At 34.0% G+C, this 22,019-nt stretch overlaps 1 protein-coding gene and 1 pseudogene across 3 annotated transcripts; both read right to left on the bottom strand.

The window, feature by feature from the left end:
- Positions 1-4,456: 4,456 nt before the first annotated feature.
- Positions 4,457-10,882, bottom strand: LOC144573785 (cationic amino acid transporter 3, mitochondrial-like). Of its 2 annotated transcripts, XM_078323530.1 has the most exons (12): positions 10,824-10,882; positions 9,756-10,776; positions 8,812-8,971; positions 8,479-8,716; positions 8,218-8,326; positions 8,008-8,123; positions 7,322-7,682; positions 6,797-6,914; positions 6,582-6,688; positions 5,244-6,059; positions 4,796-4,878; positions 4,457-4,622 (listed from the first exon to the last, which is right to left on the bottom strand). In XM_078323530.1, the coding sequence occupies exons 4-7, from the start codon at positions 8,504-8,506 to the stop codon at positions 7,609-7,611; spliced, it is 327 nt and encodes a 108-aa protein (XP_078179656.1). In that variant the 5' UTR covers positions 8,507-8,716; positions 8,812-8,971; positions 9,756-10,776; positions 10,824-10,882; the 3' UTR covers positions 4,457-4,622; positions 4,796-4,878; positions 5,244-6,059; positions 6,582-6,688; positions 6,797-6,914; positions 7,322-7,608. The 2 variants fall into 2 exon arrangements, with proteins under 2 accessions (XP_078179656.1, XP_078179657.1); XM_078323531.1 differs by having other exon boundaries at positions 9,756-10,863.
- A 201-nt stretch (positions 10,883-11,083) lies between these two features.
- Positions 11,084-13,413, bottom strand: LOC144573925 (cyclin-B2-1-like; annotated as a pseudogene). The gene is made up of 7 exons (XR_013518107.1): positions 13,370-13,413; positions 13,177-13,277; positions 12,911-12,987; positions 12,326-12,415; positions 11,775-11,993; positions 11,364-11,462; positions 11,084-11,266 (listed from the first exon to the last, which is right to left on the bottom strand). The product of XR_013518107.1 is annotated as a cyclin-B2-1-like (transcript).
- Between the last annotated feature and the right edge of the window lie 8,606 nt (positions 13,414-22,019).

Raw genomic sequence — 22,019 nt, 5'->3', positions numbered from 1 at the left:
AAAAAAACATCATCTGCAAAATCAAAAGTACAATTCAATTATTAGTACTAACCAATAGTGAAGGTTGTGCGATCTGACCACCTAACTATAACACAGACCTATCAGCTCAAACAAGTAACGGTCAAGTCAGCTTTGGCTGACTTCGACCGGTTACGTACACAAACCATCCACAAAGAGAAGAAATAACCCGTGCAACAAAAAAGAAAGGATATATTGTGAAGGAAACTTATCTAACAAGCGAAACCGGAAGGAAGTCATGGTTGTCGCATGCGTGCCGATCCACGAAAGCAGCTCACTTCAAGAAAAGCTCCATCTACAAAATCAAAAGTACAACTCAATTATCAGTACTAACCAAGAGTGAAGGTTCTGCGATATGACCACCTAAAAAAAACTATAACACAGACCTATCAGCTCAAACAAGTAACGGTCAAGTCAGCTTTGGCTGACTTCTACCGGTTATGTACACGAAACATCCATAAGGAGAAGAAATAACCCGTGCAGCAAAAAAGAAAGGATATATTGTGAAGGAAACTTATCTAACAAGCGAAACCGGAAGGAAGCCATGTTTGTCGCATGCGTGCCGATCCAAGAAAGCACCTCCCTTCAAAACACACTCAATCTGCAAAATCAAAAGTAGAATTTAATTATCAGTATTAACCAAGATTGAATGTTGTGCGATCTGACCACCTAAAAAAAACTATAGACCTATCAACTCAAACAAGTAACGGTCAAGTCAGCTTTGGCTGACTTCTACCGGTTATGTACACAAAACATTCACAAGGAGAAGAAATAACCCGTGCAACAAAAAAGAAAGGATATATTGTGAAGCAAACTTATCTCACAAGCGAAACCGGAAGGAAGCCATGGTTGTCGAATGCGTACCGATCCGAGAAAGCAGCTCACTTCAAAACACACTCCATCTGCAAAATCAAAAGTAGAATTCAATTATCAGTACTAACCAAGAGTGAAGGTTGTGCGATATGACCACCAAAAAAAACTATAGACCTATCAGCTCAAACAAGTAACGGTCAAGTCAGATTTGGCTGACTTCTACCGGTTATGTACACAAAACATCCACAAGGAGAAGAAATAACCCGTGCAACAAAAAAGAAAGGATATATTGTGAAGGAAACTTATCTAACAAGCGAAACCGGAAGGAAGCCATGGTTGTCGCATGCGTGCCGATCCACGAAAGCAGCTCACTTCAAGAAAAGCTACATCTACAAAATCAAAAGTACAACTCAATTATCACTACTAACCAAGACTGAAGGTTGTGAGATCTAACCACCTAAAAAAAACTATAACACAGACCTATCAGCTCAAACAAGTAACGGTCAAGTCAGCTTGGGCTGACTTCTACCGGTTATGTACACGAAACATCCATAAGGAGAAGAAATAACCCGTGCAACAAAAAAAAAGGATATATTGTGAAGAAAACTTATCTAACAAGCAAAACCGGAAGGAAGCCATGTTTGTCGCAAGCGTGCCGATACAAGAAAGCAGCTCACTTCAAAACAAACTCCATCTGCAAAATCAAAAGTATAATTCAATTATCAGTACTAACCAAGAGTGAAGGTTCTGCGATATGACCACCAAAAAAAACTATAGACCTATCAGCTCAAACAAGTAACGGTCAATTCAGCTTTGGCTGACTTCTACCGGTTATGTACACAAAACATCCACAAGGAGAAGAAATAACCCGTGCAACAAAAAAGAAAGGATATATTATGAAGAAAACTTATCTAACAAGCGAAACCGGAAGGAAGCCATGGTTGTCGCATGCGTGCCGATCCACGAAAGCAGCTCACTTCAAGAAAAGCTTCATCTACAAAATCAAAAGTAGATTTCAATTATCAGTACTAACCAAGAGTGAATGTTGTGCGATCTGACCACCTAAAAAAAACTATAGACCTATCAGCTCAAACAAGTAACGGTCAAGTCAGCTTTAGCTGACTTCTACCGGTTATGTACACAAAAGATCCACAAGGAGAAGAAATAACCCGTGCAACCAAAAAGAAAGGATATATTGGGAAGGAAACTTATCTAACAAGCGAAATCGGAAGGAAGCCATGTTTGTCGCATGCGTGCCGATCCACGAAAGCAGGTCACTTCAAAACAAACTCCATCTGCAAAATCAAAAGTACAACTCAATTATCAGTACTAACTAAGAGTGAAGGTTCTGCGATATGACCACCAAAAAAAACTATAGACCTATCAGCTCAAACAAGTAACGGTTAAGTCAGCTTTGGCTGACTTCTACCGGTTATGTACACAAAACATCCACAAGGAGAAGAAATAACCTGTGCAACAAAAAAGAAAGGTTATGTTGTGAAGGAAACTTATCTAACAAGCGAAACCGGATGGAAGCTATGGTTGTGGCATGCGTGCCGATCTACGAAAGCAGCTTACTTCAAGAAAAGTTTCATTTATAAAATCAAAAGTACAACTCAATTATCAGTACTAACCAAGAGTGAAGGTTGTGAGATCTAACCACCTAAAAGAAACTATAACACAGACCTATCAGCTCAAACAAGTAACGGTTAAGTCAGCTTTAGCTGACTTCTACCAGTTATGTACACGAAACATTCACAAGAATAAGAAATAACCATGCAACAAAAAAGAAAGGATATATTGTGAATGAAACTTATCTTACTATCGAAACCGCAAGAAAGTCATACTTGTCGCATGCGTGCCGATCCAAGAAAGCGGCTCACTTCAAAAAAAGCTCAATCTGCAAAATCAAAAGTAGAATTCAATTATCAGTACCAACCAAGAGTGAAAGTTGTGCGATCTGACCACCTAAAAAAAACTATAGAACTATCAGCTCAAACAAGTAACGGTCAAGTCAGCTTTGGCTGACTTCTACCGGTTATGTACACGAAACATCCACAAGGAGAAGAAATAACCCGTGCAACAAAAAAGAAAGGATATATTGTGAAGGAAACTTATCTTGCTAGCGAAACCGCAAGGAAGCGATGCTTGTCACATGCGTGCCAATCCAAGAAAGCAGCTCATTTCAAAAAAAGCTCCATCTGCAAAATCAAAAGTAGAATTAAATTATTAGTGCTAATCAAGAGTGAAGGTTGTGCGATCTGACCACCTAAAAAAAACTATAGACCTATCAACTCAAACAAGTAACGATCAAGTCAGCTTTAGCTGACTTTTACCGGTTATATATACAAAACATCCACAAGGAGAAGAAATAACCCGTGCAACAAAAAAGAAAGGATATATTGTGAAGGAAACTTATCTAACAAGCGAAACCGGAAGGAAGCCATGTTTGTCGCATGCGTGCCGATTCACGAAAGTATCTCACTTCAAGAAAAGCTCTATCTACAAAATCAAAAGTATAACTGAATTATCCGTACTAACCAAGAGTGAAGGTTGTGAGATCTGACCACCTAAAAAAAATTATAACACAGACCTATCAGCTCAAACAAGTAACGGTCAAGTCAGCTTTGGCTGACTTCTACCGGTTATATACACAAAACATCCACAAGGAGAAGAAATAAGTTGTGCATAAAAAAAAAAGCGATATATTGCGCAGGAAACTTATCTTATAAGCGAAACCGCAAGGTAGTCATGGTTGTTGCATACATACCGTTCCAAGAATGCAGCCCACTTCAAGAAAAGTTTCATCTAGATAAACAAAAGTAAAACTTAATTATCGGTACTAACCAAGAGTGGAGATTGTGAGATCAGATCAAACAGTCAATCTTAACCGTTCAACACGATCTCCACATTTATATGTACTTGCAGACTAAGTTTTATATGTTTGAGATAGGTAGAATACTACTATTGAATGGTCTAAAATCTTTAGATAAAGTGATTTTCTACCTATCTAAAAAATTATTTAAAAAATTATTTAAAAAATTCTAAAATTTGTAAAATTTGACCTACAAGTACATATACACTAAATGCCTTGTTGCGACGTAGCCACAACCATTTCCTTTATTTAAGCTGACATACATATTTTATATTGAAAATGTGTGTATATGCTACAAATTGTACATAAGCAATAAATATTTCTTGAATTTGTATGTACCTGAAAGTACCATATCTAAAGGTATATGTTACAAGTTATGCTAGACAGGTAAATATTTCTTGAATTTGTATGTACCAGACGATACTGTACCCAAAGGTAGTTCCAATGGTTCGTAAGAAAGGATCATATATAAAGGTTAAAGGAACTCTTGCTGGTATAGAAGTATATATAAAAATTTATTAGAGAGCAAATAAATATTTGTAAAAGGTTATTACACCACAAACTTATATGATAAGCAACTAATTTCACAAATAAATTAATACAAGTGCCAGCAATTTTTAAAGTAGTCATTAATATTGAAAAATGTAAGCAAGAGTTATCATACAAAACAAAAATTGCAAAAAAATCATGTCACATATTTTACATGGGAATATAAGTAAGAGTTATCAAACAAAACAAAAATTGCGACAAGCATATCATATATTTTACATGTCAATAGTAGGTAAACTACATTAGTTATGTAAACATTAGTTTATTACAAAATGATTAGCAAATTAAATGGCAATAACACTTGGGTAATATGATATAACACAGTGCTTATGTCATACACCGTCATTCACGGTGTAGTGGTGTACAGCTTTCATCATCCGCAGAACGGAGAACAATGCAATGAATAGTAGAAAAAACAGGGAAAACAAGTGTTAAATGTGAGAAATTTGGATGAAGAGGCAAAGCAGTGTACATAAAGATTATAGGACAAAATAAAGAAGAACAGCGCCTATTAGATAAGATTTAAGTAATAAGTTGAACCTGAAATAGGGCATTTGAGGATCGCCCGCAGCACTAATCATAGGGTCGATTCTGAAATAATTGTCACGAATAGTTTGCAAGAGCTGCACAAAAGCAAAGCACATCAATTATATTTAAAGAGAAATTGCTGTTGATAGGATTTAAAAAGTAAAAAATCAGAACTAGTAGCAAGCATGAACCATATTTCTAGATATAAACATACGTTTCTCAGGTTTGCAACATACAACCAGCATAATTAGGATTATTTTTGCAAAAAAATAGAACCATTCTGTCAAGAATTGACAATTTAATCTACATCAGTATCACTGATACCCAGTCTAAAGAAATAAGTCAAGAAAATCAAATGTTGAGTTCTCAATTCATATGCACAGGTCATAAAAATAAAATGTCACATATTTGTTCCACTGATAAAAGGACAAATATTGAGAAATTCTAAAAGAAGCAAAACCTGATCAAGCAAGAAAGGGGATGGAGATGGGGAGGGAGCTTGAGCGGGTGGGACCACCTGAGGGACGCCATAAGGGGAGGGAATCTGTTCAGGCATGATAAGAAGGTCAACGTTGTCTTCTTCGACCAGTGCATACTGTAAAAGAAGCAAAAAGCTAAAGTAAACAAAAATAACAAATCTCAATGTTCGTAATATGCCATGGTATAATACTGGTGAAAATACTAATGCTGTTCAAAGCACTATAATTTCTGTCATATTTTATAATTCTTGCAAGTCTTTTATGGCTAGTAGCTAAACGAACAACTTTTAGCATTACCAATGCACTTTATCTTTTGATCTTTCAGTATTTTTAGTTATCCAACGTGGAAATACTGCAAAGATTTATACGGAATATCCTAACTGTATTTACTAATAAAAAAACACACTTAAAAAACTGCTCAGGAAATCCTCGCCCCCGTGTCAGTAGAATGATGCCATTTGGACAAATTAAACATCATAAAGACATGTTAACTCAATTCAGTTCGCGAGAACAATTAAACTCCAAAGAATACATGCCATAATTTGATATGCATAGAAAGGAAGCAGAGTTGCTAATATGAACCATTTCAGCAATAGACAATCTGCCTTGATGATACTAACTATTAATCATCTAGCATAAAATAACCCCACAACAGATTCGATAAGAAAGAAACTTAACTTAATATAACCCTAGAAGAAGGATGCCTTCCCCTCCCACTTGCGAAGTCATCAAAGTTGCTCTTGTCAGTTGGCATCAGTGGCGAGGCTAGGAATTCAATCAAGGGTAGGCAAGCATAACTATATAAATAGTTGTAAAAAAAAATTAACATAAATGAACATCAAAGGTTTCAACTAAGTCAAAAGTTTATAACAAATATTAAAGAAATATATTAATGCTATAAAATCAAGTCAATGGAGGGAGCTTTCCTCTACGGTTACTCATATTTTGCCATTGTTGCATAATTCGTTCATCATCTACCTCATCAAATAACTCACTCTTGACGTAAGTAACCAAACATTGCTAACCTGGAAGATGAAACCTGGACATGCTTAAATTAAAACATTGAAATGTAGATAAACTAAGAAAAAATGAAAATGAAATTGAAAGCCCAATGTTGCAGACATTGACCGAGCTCTTGAATTAATTGATCTTACAGGATACATGTCTCATTTGTAACCAATATTGGCTATAAAAGGAGCAATCTGTGGTGACAATTGCCTATAAAAGGAGCAATCTGTGGTAACCAATATTGCCTATTATTTGAAAAGGATTCACTTTTCAACTTGGAAAAATAAAGGAACTGAAAACTTGAAGCTAACCTGTGGTGACAATTGCAGATTTTATGGCAGCAGGGGACCAATCAGGATGCACTCATGCACAGATTTGAGAAGTGCAACAATACCACTCCAGGTGCGGCTATATCAGGCTGTACGTCCCATTAGAAAAATATATTAATTCAACTCACAATCTCTCTGTGTATTGTTAGAGACAGCTTCCCCCAATTTCTATATTAATTGAATTATAAAACACATACCTTGAGGATACCGGGAAATGTCGGGTTTGGCTCTCTTGATGAAAATGCTGCAATTTTTGGTGCCAGTACTTGTTCTCCTTCTATACTATATACCGGGGAGATTTTTACCAGTGGGTTCCTGCTTTCAAATTAAACAATTACACAATGGATTAAACTCAAATTTTCAAGCAAATTAATTGACCAAGCTCTTGATTTTAAAGGTCAGAACTTAAACCGAATTGGATTATAAAATATTGTCTGTAAAAGGGCAACCTTTGCAACCAATTGGATTATAAAATTGACCAATCACATCAAGAAGCAAAGAACAGAAGAGAAGGGCTTCCCTTGCAGAAATTTGACTTGTCTTGAAAAGGTTTATTCAGAAATTTTCTTCTCTAATTGAGTTAACAGCCGTAATCTATACTAAAACTAATCCATAAAACATCCCAAGACAATCTTTTAAAGAAAATGAAGTACAAAAACACACTACACAAGCAGAAATACACCTGTGAAATTGGAAAAAAGAAGAGAAAAAAAACTACAAACCAGAGATGAGAAGCAATTCAATTGTCACCACAGATCGATCCTTCTCTTCGCACTCAAGATCGATCCTGCCATTCCAGAGATGAGAAGCACAGGATCGAGCGCCTCGTCATCAGTAACCTTCTCTCTACCGAGCCTTTCTTCTTTCTCTCTACCTCTCCGATCGAGCAGCACCGCGTCTTTCTTCTTTTCCTTCGCGCAGGAGAGAGCGTCAGGTTCTGGGCCTGGGGTAGGCAAGCCCATCAGAAAAGCCCGGTCCAAAAAAAAAAATTCCAGGGGCAGGCAAGTGCCTACCCCTGTTTCATACTGGACTCGCCCCTGGTTGGCATCAACCAATCCATGTTGAATTCATTCCATCTTTCAGCTTCAAGAGAAGAAAAAAAAATAGTTAGAAGTGTGGTTTTATTTCAAAATAACAAAATTAATTATCAAGGTTTTTAAACGAAAAAGAAGCCATTAAGTGGAATATACTTCTCATGCTAGCATGCAATTCAGTGGAATAATTCCATTCGATCTGAAAATTAATTGTGTTGGACATTTTTTTTTCTAAAAAAGGTCCCAACCTTAATGGCAGCTGCTTTAGAGGGTACTCAAGTGGAAAGGTTCTGCTCATCGTGTTTTCAGGTACCGTACAACTATAGTTGCATACTGTTCATTAATGTTAGGACAGTTACAAAAAAATATTATACCTCCAGTGTGGCCGAAACTATGGCGGCCATCATCTTGGTCTATATAGGACAGTACACCAAGTCCAGTCAGGAGCAGTAATCCACCCGCAACGCACCCAAAATATTTTGGAAAACTACTGCATAAAAGAGGTTAGAAATGTTTATCTCCTTGAAAGTGTTTCTATCCTTCTCTTTTCTTTTTGTTATTCATCTTGAAAGCATGATAATTACCTAGACAGAAATGTTGCAGAGGCTGAAGCTGTGAGGATAAGAACACCTACAACAACAAATGCTATGTTCATAGCTACTAGTTTTCGCCTTTTCTCCTCATTAATCTCGTCTGCAAACACAAAAAATAATATTATCATACATTTTTTTTATTTTTTTTGAAGTAGAAGACCACTAAACACTACAAATCTCAAAACTAGAGTAAAGTTGAGGTATTTTAGATTTCCTTTTTTTCTGTTTATTTAAGATATCAAAAAGAATTACATCCATAATTTTTTTCTTTGAGCTGCATCTTCTTGTGAGCTGAAACGAAGCGAGACTGAGTCAATCGATTCTCTCAACGATGAAGGCAATGGTACCTGTTATCCATAACAAAATACCAAATCAAGCACACATAAAAAAAAAATAGAACAGGAATAAAAAAGAAGAAAAGAATGACATATCTGAGTATCAGGATTGAAACTGCAACTATCGTGAATGCGAGAAGTGTGCCAACACTAACCTATATAATTTAAAAAGGAGTTGCAATGATTGCATGCGAATATAATTCTACAAACTATCAAAGACTATACAACAAGGTGATTACTGGTACCATACCATTCCAATTAGCTGACAGACCTCCATGAAGAATGAAAGGACAGCCGCGCAGATGCCGGTAAGAACATTACTCTTCACTGGTACCTGGGTTCTTTGATTTACATCAGAGAAGAATGGCGGTACAAAATCTGTCTCTGGCCATTGCAATTAGTATTCTATACTGGATTTATGAAACAAAAAAAAAATTCCTTTGTCAGTTCGGAGCTGATTGGAATCTTGCTTGATTATATGAAATAAAGGAAATAATAAAACACTAGTATCGTTATTGGTACTAGTCCAAGTACATGAGGAAGAACTGAACCTGCAACAGAAATAATTAGTTTACTAGCATTTTTTGTCTAAATTGGTTTACTATGTTTGGTTGCAAAACAAGTATAGCTAGAATAGCCAAATCAAGAATAGCTATTGTTTGTCTTATTAGAATAGCCAAATCTCAAAATCCTTATTAATTAGCGACCAACAAAAGAATCAGGTTACAACCTAATTAAAGAAAACTATTGAAGTAAACTTGATCAGTGATGTGCTCTAGTATAGTAAAGTAGTAACCACAAGGTTCAGCACATCACTCCAAGCAAATTGGATAATTAAATGCAAAAAATGTTGTTAGAAGGGAAATTGAGCAAAATTTCTAGCACATAACAGTGAATTCTAAGAAATTAGCCCGAGCTATAGATAGAATATAACAGTGAATTCTAAGAAAAATCAACCATATACCGGATTCAACAGTGGCCATAATTAAATGCGTAACTAGAGAAGAGAGATGGGGGAATATCAAGTTTGAATTACCATAAACAATAAAAATTCAAAAAGAAATGAAATATATTGCTTACCAGCTCAACGTATCATGAAAACAATTGACAATAATGATCAATTGAGAAATAGAATGAGAAAACAATACCTAACAGGTTTAATGAGACAATTTTGATGAAAATTTGTAGTTATACCTATCATCTTCTATCTCGATGTCTCTTACACCGACTGTTCCAGTGTTTGCCTTTATATGTCTGGCTTGATCCACATCTGCAATAATTCAAGTTTATTTACCTCTAAAGTGAAGAATTTAGAAACTATGTAGTTATAAAGGACAAATTAGTGAAAAAGCTCTTCATGTTTCAACCAATTATTTTCAGTGTTTAGACTTTAAGAGAGTTCTGAGCCAGTATAGTTTGGAATACCTTATCTAATTAAACATAGGGGTCAAACCGAAAAATTCCCAGCAGCACTTCTAAACTCTAGACAAACTTGCCTACTACCCAGGACCAAACTTTAATGAACTCAATTCACTCAACATAGCAGCCAAAAACCAGCCACAAAGCAGTACCTCAACTCAATTTGAAAAGTGACAGAAATTCACTATTCTAAACAGTGCCAATTAGCACCATTGTTATTGTTATAAAGATTAAACACAGTTAAAGGTTCTTAAAATTCTTGGAAACTCCCTGAGGTTCTAGTACAGCATGCAAACCATAACCATGCTTAAACTAGACTGAAACACCCATTTTGACAATTTAAATCTTGGATCAAGGAGACCTAGACATGATATGCCTGCTGTGATTTTAATCCATACGTTTTTTCTCAATTTAAGGGAAGAAATCTATGAGTTTGATCTGTGCATACAAGTTTGATATAAATGATGGCTTTGTGTTAGGAGTGTAGCCTCCTCTAACAGCACCAGATGGTGATCCAACTAGATCAAACCCTAAGATATACGATTTCTACGAAAATAAAGATCAAATCGAAAGATATGCTTATCTGTGCGCATCAGAGGTCTAAAAGGCCGGCTCCTCCTCCTGATGCTCGGCTTCATCTCCGTCTTCCTCCCTGATCTCTTCTCCTTCGCTCCCTTTCTCCTTTCTCCTTTCTCCTTGGCCTCCTCTCCCGCGATTTCTCTCTTATCTCGCCTGCTCTCTCTCTCTCTCTCTCTCACGAGCTCTTATCTCTTTCTCTCCTCACGCAACTCGCCTGCTCTCTCTCTCTCTCTCTCTCACGAGCTCTTATATCTCTCTCCTCACGCAAGACCTTTATCTCTTTCTCTCCTCCCGTGATTTTGTCTTTTTCTCTCCCAAAGAAGAGGAAGGAGCTAGAATGAAGTGAAACGCTATCCTCTGCGTGAGCATTCACTATAAAGTAACAAAAAAATAGCGAAACATAAAATTAGATGCTATAGTGAAAAGATGTTATAACATTCATAATTCTTTTGTATTAAAAATAGTATCCAGAAGATATCTCAAACAACACATTATATGCTTTAATGGCCTTCTGGTTATTGCACTTACATTATCTGGTCTTCAGAATAGGTTGAATGAAACTGGCTAGTTTTGGTCCAGAGATTGTATCCCTTGAGTGAGCACTGTGCAGTGTATACCGCTGCTGCGGCGAGGAGAGAAGGTCGGTACCGCAACATGTTGTAATCCACCAAGCACAGCTCCATTAGAAAATATGAAAGCAGATCCATCTATGATCACAAAACAAAAAATAAATAAAACTGTTGGGTAAAAATTAAAAAACAATCATATTTTGTAAAAACAAGTAGAGTATAATAGTTTAATAACCTGTTTATCAGACTGAGCAGCTTGGAGAAACCGTTTCATGAAGACATATGGAGTCGGTACAGATATGTTGAATTGGAGAGTCTTTACAATCAGCCATTCCTGATCAAATGTTAAAAAAATGTTGCAATATTATAAAGAAATTCTTCTTGTGACAAAAAATATACCAACTAGTTATAGTATTTGCAAAAAGCACCCCATACATGAACATAATTTCGCTGCTACCAGAGAGAAAGATAAAAAGCAGTGACCTTTGCCCAATTTTTTTCACGGAGAAAATAATTCTTGAAGCTAAAACAAAAATTACTTCTAACCTATCCATTAAAAATAGGTGTTCTCGGCAAATGATTAAGCTGGTTTTGCCAAATAAAATAAACAGCCGAGTGCAACAACAAGTCTATAATGCCTTCTTACCATGTTAAGGATTTCCTGACGTGTGTAGGCATGGTCAGAGATTTGCACCAGATCCTCAACTACGGGCACAGAGACCTCATATTTGCATGCAAGTAGCATTGCAGTAACTCCAACCAGCTGCAACTTCTATCGTTGAACATTTTGCCGTTCTAGGAACCGGTCAATAATGTTCACAGTTAGATATAGTGTCTCATCCATGAGCTCAAACTTGTAATGCACCTGAATATGGAAAAGAAAGAAAAAAAAAATTAATATAGATGAGTTACAATAAGTTAAATTCCGACAATTTAATCCTGAAAATCTAACAAGCTTTTTTTTATCACAAGTTTTAACTAGTTACAATTTTCATGTATGAAGATCACATGAACTATTGTGGAAAGATTTTGGTTATGTTTAGAAGTCGGGGCATTATATTCATTTTTCTTTCGTTAAAAAATTAGGGGCACCTTTGTGATTTTTCTTACCTTTAAATAGTTGGTGCATCCTTTTGACATTTTTACTTAACCTTGGTTTGAAAACATTACTAGTTTCACAAATGCCGGCAAAATTACCTCAATGAGTCAGTCAATCAGAATAGCTTGCATCTGATCATTGATGTCTGGTTGCTTAGCCATGTACTCAGGGTTCACACAACTTGTTTCCTGTGAAGTAAAATTAGTTAATTAATTACTTCTAAAATAAATAATATTAATACATTTTTCTAACTTGTTAATAATGAAAGGGTCTATTCCTGAGAGATCACCACTTTTCCTCAAAGTTTGTTTTCTTGGAATGAATATTGCCAGATTAGCACATCTGGGCACCAAATTATATTTGGAAATTAGATCAAAATTATGACTCAATTTGGCATTATTTCACCCATTTTTTGGCAACATAAAATAGATTGACAGCCCAATGAAATAATAGGTAACCAGAAAATTTTGAACAATGCACGACTAATTAACAGGTACTACACCAGACAAAAAACACATTTCCAAAACAGTACAAAAGTGCTTGATTTGCATATATTTGGCAAATAGACCAAAGTACAGACTGAACTGTGACCTTATTTTACCACAGTTTTGCAACTTAACTTGACAACATTCCCAAAATTGTAAAATAAGGCTTGATTGCACATTATAAGAAGAAAAAAGTACCTCAATGTTTTTGTAAGTCCCGTATATTTCTTCGACGTAGTCGACAACCTTTAACGGGTTCTTGGCTCTGTTTAACACTGCACTTAGCAAAACGAAACATGATATCTAGAATCAGAGGTTCACTGCCAAATTATCTCATCAAAATTCCAACATTCACTTAGATCCTCTAGCATAATATAATAAATGAAGTTAGTTTTTCTCAATTTGAGGGAAGAAATCTACCTGCTAGTTTGATTCAAAAGATGGCTCTGCGTTAGGAGTGTAGCCTGCTCTGACAGCACCAGATCCTGATCCAACTAGAGATCTGAAGCTCCCTAGCCCCAGAAAATCCTTGTTTCTGCGTCTTAAACTCTGAGACACACGATTTCTACATTACGAAACACCGCTCAAAATCAAAAGATATGCTATCTTGTGCGCGTTAGAGGTCTGAAAGGCCGGCTCCGCTTCGTCTCCGTCTGCCGCTCCTGGCGTTCTCTCCTCCCCAATCTCTTCTCCTTCGCCATGGCTGACATCCCTTTCTCCTCCGCCTCCTCTCCCGCGATCTCTCTAGCACGCCTGCTCTCTCTCACGCGAGATCGCTTTCTCTCTCGCGCGCGCGATCGCTCTCTCTCTCTCTCTCTCGCACGATTTCATCTCTCTCTGCTCTTTCTCTCCTCACGCTGTATTTTCTCTCCCAGAACTTCTAGAATGAACTCCCCAACTGGAGGAGACCTACATTTTACTTTTTAGTGAGCTTAGAGAAGTAAGGTTCCTTTCTTTGTTACTTCTTTAACAAGCAAGATTACTGTAGCGGTGCTGTCAAAAGATACGGAAAATCTTTTGTTACCGTTCCAAAATAATATTTCTTTCTTTGATATAATTTAATCAATAGTATTTAAAACTATATCTTTACATAATCGGATGACATAATTAAACAAGTAAAAAAATCAAAATTAAATCTCTAAAGTCAGCAAGATAATCTATTTCTTTGTTTGATTTAATTAGTAGTATTTAAAACTATATCTTTATATTATCGGGCGACATAACTAAACAAACAAAAAATTCAAAACTAAGTCTTAAAAGTCAGTAAGATAATAAATAATATGGCTTGAATTTATAGGAATGTGCAAGTGAGAAAATAAAAATAAAATTCTCAATATCAAACTTTAGTACATATTTTGTCGTATATAGCTGATGGGGAAGGCATTAGACAAGTTTCATCAAGTTATCAGTTCAAATCTCTATTAATCTTTAATTAATTCGTTTTATTTTCAGGATGAGAAAGGCATTTTATTTTCCTTTAGAGAGGACTGCAGGATTTCAATCCAGATATGGTTTACAGTATTTGCACCGCTTTTTTTTTATCAACATGACATTATATAAAACTTCTAATAAATAGACATTTAAATGCTACTCTCTCGATCGTATGTTATTGTATATTTTTTTTTCTTAAATGTTACTTTTAAAGTTATAAATATGTTATTTTGTTTGAAATTTGTTTTTATCTCTTGCATTCTAAAATGATGTTCTTTTTCAAAGTCAGATGTAAAATAAATAAATAAATATTCCTCAATATTCATTATTTGTATTACGTTAGATCTTTGAGATTTTCAAAGATATTAGAAGAGAAAATATTTTATTATATTATGAAAGTATATCAGCATTAATTATATATGTTAATTACAATAGTATCAATTTGAAGCCACTGCTGCAAGCCCTGATTGGTGACAGAGCAAACAATATATATGTCGAAATAAAATCATTAGATACGATCTATATTATTTTTCTTTACATTAATTCACATAAATGATTATCATTTATTAGATTTATTATTATAGGAATCAATGAGTTAAAAATCAACATCCTAAATTATTCACACAAGTGTATTTGTGAAAGCTCTTGATATCAATTAAAACAAAATCAAAAGGTAGTAAACTGTACACGTGAACATAGAGAAAATAATATTCATCCTCTATATGTCATATTTTGTATATTATTTTGTATACCATTAGTTACATAAAAAATATCACTTTTTGGTTTTGATTTTATATGAATCAATAAGTTGAAAAATTAACGTTCAAAATTTATTAACATCGCTGTATTTTTGCAAGCTCTTGATACTAATCAAAATAAAATCAAAATATTGTGATCTTTTATGTGTGCATAAAGAAAATAATATATATCATCTCTAGATATTTTATTTTGACATTTAAATTTTAAATTATTGTGGCTTTAAATTAAAAGCATGATGGAGGCACACAAAATGAAAGCATATTTGAACAATCCTATAATAATTAATTATAATTATTGTTTCCCTATCAAATATATAGAAGAATAAATATCCCTTTATAAGATTTAAGCATAGAAATCGCATTGAGTGGGTAGGATCTCAAATACGAAAAAAGTTTAGCTATAATTTGATCGATGTTATACTTCTATCGCGGTTATGATTTTTTTTTTTTGAGATACAGTCCAGTTGTACAACAAATTTAATCCCTGACTATGGTATTTAAATAAGTATTAGAATGAGTAGTAGTAGTTCTACAGTTGTGGTTGCAGTTGTCGTACGTTGTCATTATTAAATCATGAATATTTTCTTTGTGATAAAATGTGAAGTATATTATTTAATTTAACAAACATATATGCGTTTTCAGGGTTGGGTTCAATTAATGCACTAAAATAAAATAAAAAATGTATGGAGAAGAGAAAACAAATAATTGTGTTACACGTTTAGAAGGACCGAGATGGAATATTAATATATTATTGATGAGTTAGGCTACTATGACATTGGTGTTATTTGAAATTAAATAACACCAACTTTTAAACCCTTAGATCTGCCTTGAGATTCGTAATATCCGCTTTTACTGTTCAAGCACTTTATTTTGTACGAATCTCAAGGCAGATCTAAGGGTTTAAAAGTTGGTGTTATTTAATTTCAAATAACACCAATGTCATAGTAGCCTAGCCCATTATTGATTATTCAACAATTGTTACAATTGTCAAAAGTAATACATATTATATATATATGGAATTTAATCCCCATGCACTAAATCGCGAATCATCGATCCCTGCACTTCCCGATCGAGGTAGCATGCACGGCCTACACGACAAGTGAGCCCAATTAATTGCACTTAATTATGCGGTGAAGCGACCTAGCTATATATTTATCCTAGAGCGGTTATCCTCAGCAAAGTCACTAACCTATGAACAGAACAACACCACAAATTAGTCAAAGAGATGTGAAATCATAACAATGCAAATGATAACATGCATATATAATAGTAAGTTGGATAATAAATGCTTTAATATATTTGTGCTCAATTAAACGTGAGACTTTTAAAAATCATAACAATGCAAATGCTAACATGCATATATAATAGTAAGTTGGATAATATATAAATGCTTGAATATATTTGTGCTCAAACGTCATCCTTTTAAAAATCATTTTGTTAAATTATTGTTAAGATTCTTTTAAAAGTTTTGATTACATGCAAAATGAAAATAGCACAATACTGTACATGCCTTGGTACACTTACCATTTAATGCTAATTCTTGGGATTTGGGAAAAAGCGTTGGGACGGGTTGCTTGAGGCGGTGGACAAAAGATTTCTCTCTCTGCTGCAGATTGATTTCTTAAAATTTAAATGCTAAATCTATCCAGAATCAGATGACAAAACTAAATAAAATAAAAATTAGAACTAAATCTCTAAAAATCAAATCTCGTGTCAAAAATTATATGGCTGAGATTTATCAAAATGCGCTAATTGAAAAAAATGAGGGTCAATGCCCCTCATTTATTTGTATATACAAGGTAAAAAAGGAAATTAAAATTTTCTTTCATTAAAAGTTAAGTATATAAAAATATGTTATTTTACTAAATTCTTTTTTTTTGTATCTTGTACATTATTTATTTTTCTAGATTCGATGTAAAATAGAAATAAATATACTGCAATGTTCATTATTTGTATTTCCATAAAATTATATAAAAATTAAAGCTATTCCAAAAACAGAAGATTTTATTATATCATATAAATAAATTGATATTGTATACATTGATTATTGGTCTCCAATGACATTGACATTGGTCTTGCATTAATTGTACTATAGTTTTCTGGTGTCTCCACAAATTTATATTTTATTGTTTCGTTTTGTGATCACAAGTTGAAAAGTTGAATTAATTTGTATTAATTATATTGGTGGAAAACACATCGTATCGTGTAACTTCTATATAGTCACTGGCATAGTCTGTTGCGGGTTGCTGATGAATGGAAACTGTAATTTTGTGCAAAAAAAGTGATAAATGGAAACTGCGGAACTTCAAAAAAGGCCACCATGATTCTGAGCTAATTTGCGGATTGTTGTGGGAAGAAACATGGTGCTCTAATTTGCTGATTTTTAAATCAACACATCATTATTTAAAAATTGTAATAAATAACAATTTTAGCCTTCTCATGTTCCTAATTTTAACTATTTTCTTTTAAGGATGCCAAATTGAAAATATCTGATATAGAATTCTGACTTAATTAATGTTGCACACAGAGAAACTAATTATATTTTGAAAGAAATATGATGACAGACTAATTGATCTTAAATAGGGTCCCACCATGCATCATTCGTGCCAGCGACTTTCTAAATTGTATAAAATGGCATGATACCATGCTTGTCAGACATATATATAACAAATTATCAGAACCCATTTTAACGAAGAAATCAGAAGAAGCATTTCAAAAATAGAGAAGCATGTTTAATAAAAATAAAATAAATTTCTCAGTATCGATTAGTACATATATTTTGTTATAATGCAGATGTGAAAAGCATCAGACATGCTTGATCAAGTTATCGGTTCAGACATTAATTCATTGATCTTTAATTATTTATAAGTAAAATGATATTTTTTTTCATGAACCTGCATCACTCACGCATGCATCGAGCGAGATATGTTTGAATTCAAATTATCCAAATAATTAGTAAATTAATGCAGAATTTAAACATTTTGTAAGATAGATCAGTGCAATACTCGGGGAAATCTGAGCTTTTGCAGACAACATCATGACCTCATTTAAACAAATTCAAATTTTCACGAGTTGAGAGGAAAAATAATCAATCAGACTAACCTGACCCCAACCCCATTCGTGACATTGAACAAGATTACAAGACATTAAATTTCATATTTAATCTCTCTTCTACTTAGTAAATATATATTCTTCTATGTGAAATTGATAAGGTCATTCAAGTATGAATGATTTAAGATAACACTGTGAAAGTTACTCTTGATTAATATTCATCATATGTAGAATTGATTTAAAAATCTGATTATGAGAATTTTTAATTTGTGTTGAAGTTTGAGAGTTTGGAGTTATTTTCCTGCACCATTGTCTTTTTCTTTAAGACTTAATTGTTATCTATTCCGATTACATATAAAAGAAATAAATCATCCCATTCATCGTTCCATAAACAAACTTAATTGTTTGAACTATATATTAAAATGATTAATTAATTATAAAATTCTAATTAAGAGTAAAGTAAAAGTAATAAAGTTTTTGGAACCAATTTAATTTAATTTAATTTAATTTAACTTTTAATTGTTAATTTAAAATGGGTTAAATATTAACGATTGAATTAACATAAACTTAATTATTTGAACAACATAAAATAAAATAAAATAAATGAATAAAACAAAATTTATTCACAAAACGTCCCATCACAGTACTACGTTACGTACGTCTCCCATGCCAACAAAATGTATTGTAATTTGTACCCCAACCAATCCACGCCCCAAATTAACTTCCTTAATTAATTTCTCCTTGACTTCCTCCCTCTCTCACTCTAGATTCTCTTCTCTTTTTTCCTCTCACAAATTAAACTGACTTATGGCTTTTCCCTTGCTGACTTACACTTTCAAGTCAACTTTGAAATATATATATATATAGGAGAGCAAATGACACTGCCAGTAACTTCTACTCGTAAATGACACTTTTTATTGATTTTCACACAATAGCTATAAATAGCTCATTCGGCATTTCACATGTTTTTTTCACCCGTCTTTTTCTTGCGCTAAGATGATAATTGAGGCTATTTATTTTACCAAACAAGTCCCCGATGTCCAGAATTGAATTATTTAATTTGATCCAAAAATATTAATTACAGCTTTTGTGATTGATCCGGTATAGGTTTGTGATGCAACTGCATGCATATATATAATTCAAACTCTTCGGAAAATAAATTATTATAAGAACCATTAATTTTAACTTAAAATATATTTTGTAAGAATTATCTACATTTATATATAATGTTATGTACAAATCAATATTTTTTTAAACGAAGATAACAATACAATTAACCATGCAATAATTTGACAGAGAAATACAAATATAATATAATATAATATAATATAATATAATATTTTGTGTTGGTCTTAATTGAAATTGATGATCTTCTATCGTGATATTGCAACACCATTCTTAATGTCAAGTAACATTTTAACGATAAGTTCAAAATAAACTGATTTTTTTTATAAAAAAAATCTAATTAAAGAAAATTTTGTACATAAATAAATATATTTTAAAAAAGAGGGGTTTCAAATGCCTCCATCATGTCTCCATTTCTAAAAACTTTCATAATTAGAATTTTAAAATTTAAAAGTCAAAATAAAACGGTTGGATATGGTCTACATCATTTTATCTATCTACATGTAAAAAATTATTACATTTCAACTTTGTTTTGATTGTCATCAAGAGCTTATAAAAATGTACTAATATGGATAATTTATAGACATTGATATTTCGACTTATTGATTCACATTAAAAACAAAATCAAAATGTGATAATTTTCATGAGAGCATAGAGAAAATAACATAGATCACATCTAATTGATTTATTTTGACGTTTATGTTTTAAATTTTGAGTTATTAACATTTTAAAAAATGGAGGCACAATAGAGATATTAGAACCCTCCTCTTAAAAATATATGTAAAAATCTATAATAAAAAAAGCATAATTAATCCATAAAAATTCATACAAAATTCATACAAATATATGTTTAAATAAGAAGATACTATTTTAATAATTATACTCAGTTACAAAATCATATTCATAAACAACAAATTGACAATCGTAATTAAGTAGGTAATAAAATTATAATAAACAACAAGTCAACAATCGTCAATAGGTACACATGGGCCCCTTGTTTATCTACAATTACCTTATTTTCCTTATCATCAATTCGAAAAACCATATATCGGTGTCACACCCCGGAACAGGGGGTCGCGCAGTTTTGTTTTAAAATGCGGTTTTGTTCATGTATATTTATATATATATATATAAATTGTTATGTTTATGTGTGTGGGCCCGCTTCTAGGAGTATGCGGGGGGTGGCAGGGGGGCGGCAGCCCCCTGCGAGCGTTGTCTGAGGTTACGAAGTCAAATTGCATGAAAATCCTTTAACCGACGGCCCAGATTAGTCAAATTATCATATGATTTGATTTAAAACAAGTTTGGTTCAAAACCGATTTAATTTGACTAAGTTATACCCTAAAACAGCATTTTTCAGAACCCATTGCGGCCCGCAATAGGGCTGTTGCGGCCCGCAACACTTCCCAAAATTTCCAGCCTCTGCAAAGCGCTTCTGCCTCCATTCATTGCGGCCCGCAATGACCTGGTTGGCTTTCTAGGCTGCGAATTTTTCTCTGTCTACTCTCATTGCGGCCCACAATAGGGTTATTGCGGCCCGCAATAGGGTTATTGCGGCCCGCAATAAGGGTACTGTTTTTCATTCCTTTGCCCATTTTCGTGAACTTTCACCCCGTTTTCAAACCCGATCAAATCCCCGTATAACTAAACAATTATTCCCCATTCACTAGAAATTTTAATGACGTTTAACATGCAATTTCAACATTTAAATCATAACAACCATTTAAAACATACCGTTAGGGTTTTATAACATAATACGGTTCGATAATAACCTATACATCAAAATAACCGACTACGGGTTCAACTACACATTCCAACTGGCATAAAAAGGGTTTGGCATAACCTATTAGCTCGGCCTAAACTCACGCGTCGAGCCCGAGTCCCACTTCACTCGCGTTTACCTGCACATTTCAATTCAAAGGGAAAAATTCCCCGAGGGGAGGGGGTGAGAAAACCTGTCATCCGTTTTCTCAGTGCGGAATTTAAAGGGCTACTGGATTTGTGAGAAATCCATCACCGGAACTAAATACACTAGCAATAGGGCATCTATTTACTTATTCACCAATAATAATAAATGCACATGTACCGGGAATAGATTCAAACGGGTTTCAATTCACCAAAAATCAACATCAATCAACGAATTTCCAGAAGGATTTGGTTTCACAGATATAATATATATAAGTTTGGTTATGAGGTACAGATATCAACTATCGATCACCTCCGGCTTAACAGTTCTATTTTCTGGTTTCAAGTCATACAATCTCATCAATTCATCACTTAAAATATACACGGGCATATTCCGCGAATATGCAACAGAATATCACTTTTCTCAATAAGAAATCACTGACACTTTCACTGAATCACTGAACCACAGTTCTACCTAAAATTACACTGCACTTCCCTTACCCAACCGGTACTGGGTTCACTAGGGCCATTCTCCAGATGCGCATAAGGGTCCTGGATAAAAGTCTAGTAGCTAGCTAGACTTTCCACTATGATACACTGTTCACTTCACACAATCAATCCAAGTCATACTGTGGTTCCACTCACTTATTCAAAACGACATATCACAATCGATAAACCGTACCAACATGAGAATCATAACAGTTATACAATTCAATTTCACTAATATCACAATTAATGCAATGCGGCAACAAATGCTTTCAATCAGAGATTCAACATGCTATGCACAGTTTATTTAAATCAAGCAATCAACATAAATATAATAATATGCACCGTTATTTAGTTCTACGAATAAACCCCAAAACAGATCCCGTGAACCCCCGCACCTGGTTACGTAGGGCACGTAGAGGGTCCGCGATCTCGCGACTCGGTAAGCTCGTCAATCCCGCTAGCCGTGCTCGTTAGGATCTATACATAGGTCAATTTATTAAAGTCTGGCACTTTTACAATTTAAACCCTAATCAATTTTTGGGAAAATC

The sequence above is a fragment of the Carex rostrata genome, chromosome 22 (assembly GCF_964058835.1).
Source record: "Carex rostrata chromosome 22, lpCarRost1.2, whole genome shotgun sequence".
Taxonomy (NCBI): domain Eukaryota; kingdom Viridiplantae; phylum Streptophyta; class Magnoliopsida; order Poales; family Cyperaceae; genus Carex; species Carex rostrata.
The sequence above is the reverse complement of the archived record's forward strand: the minus strand, read 5'-3'. Positions and strand labels throughout refer to the sequence as shown.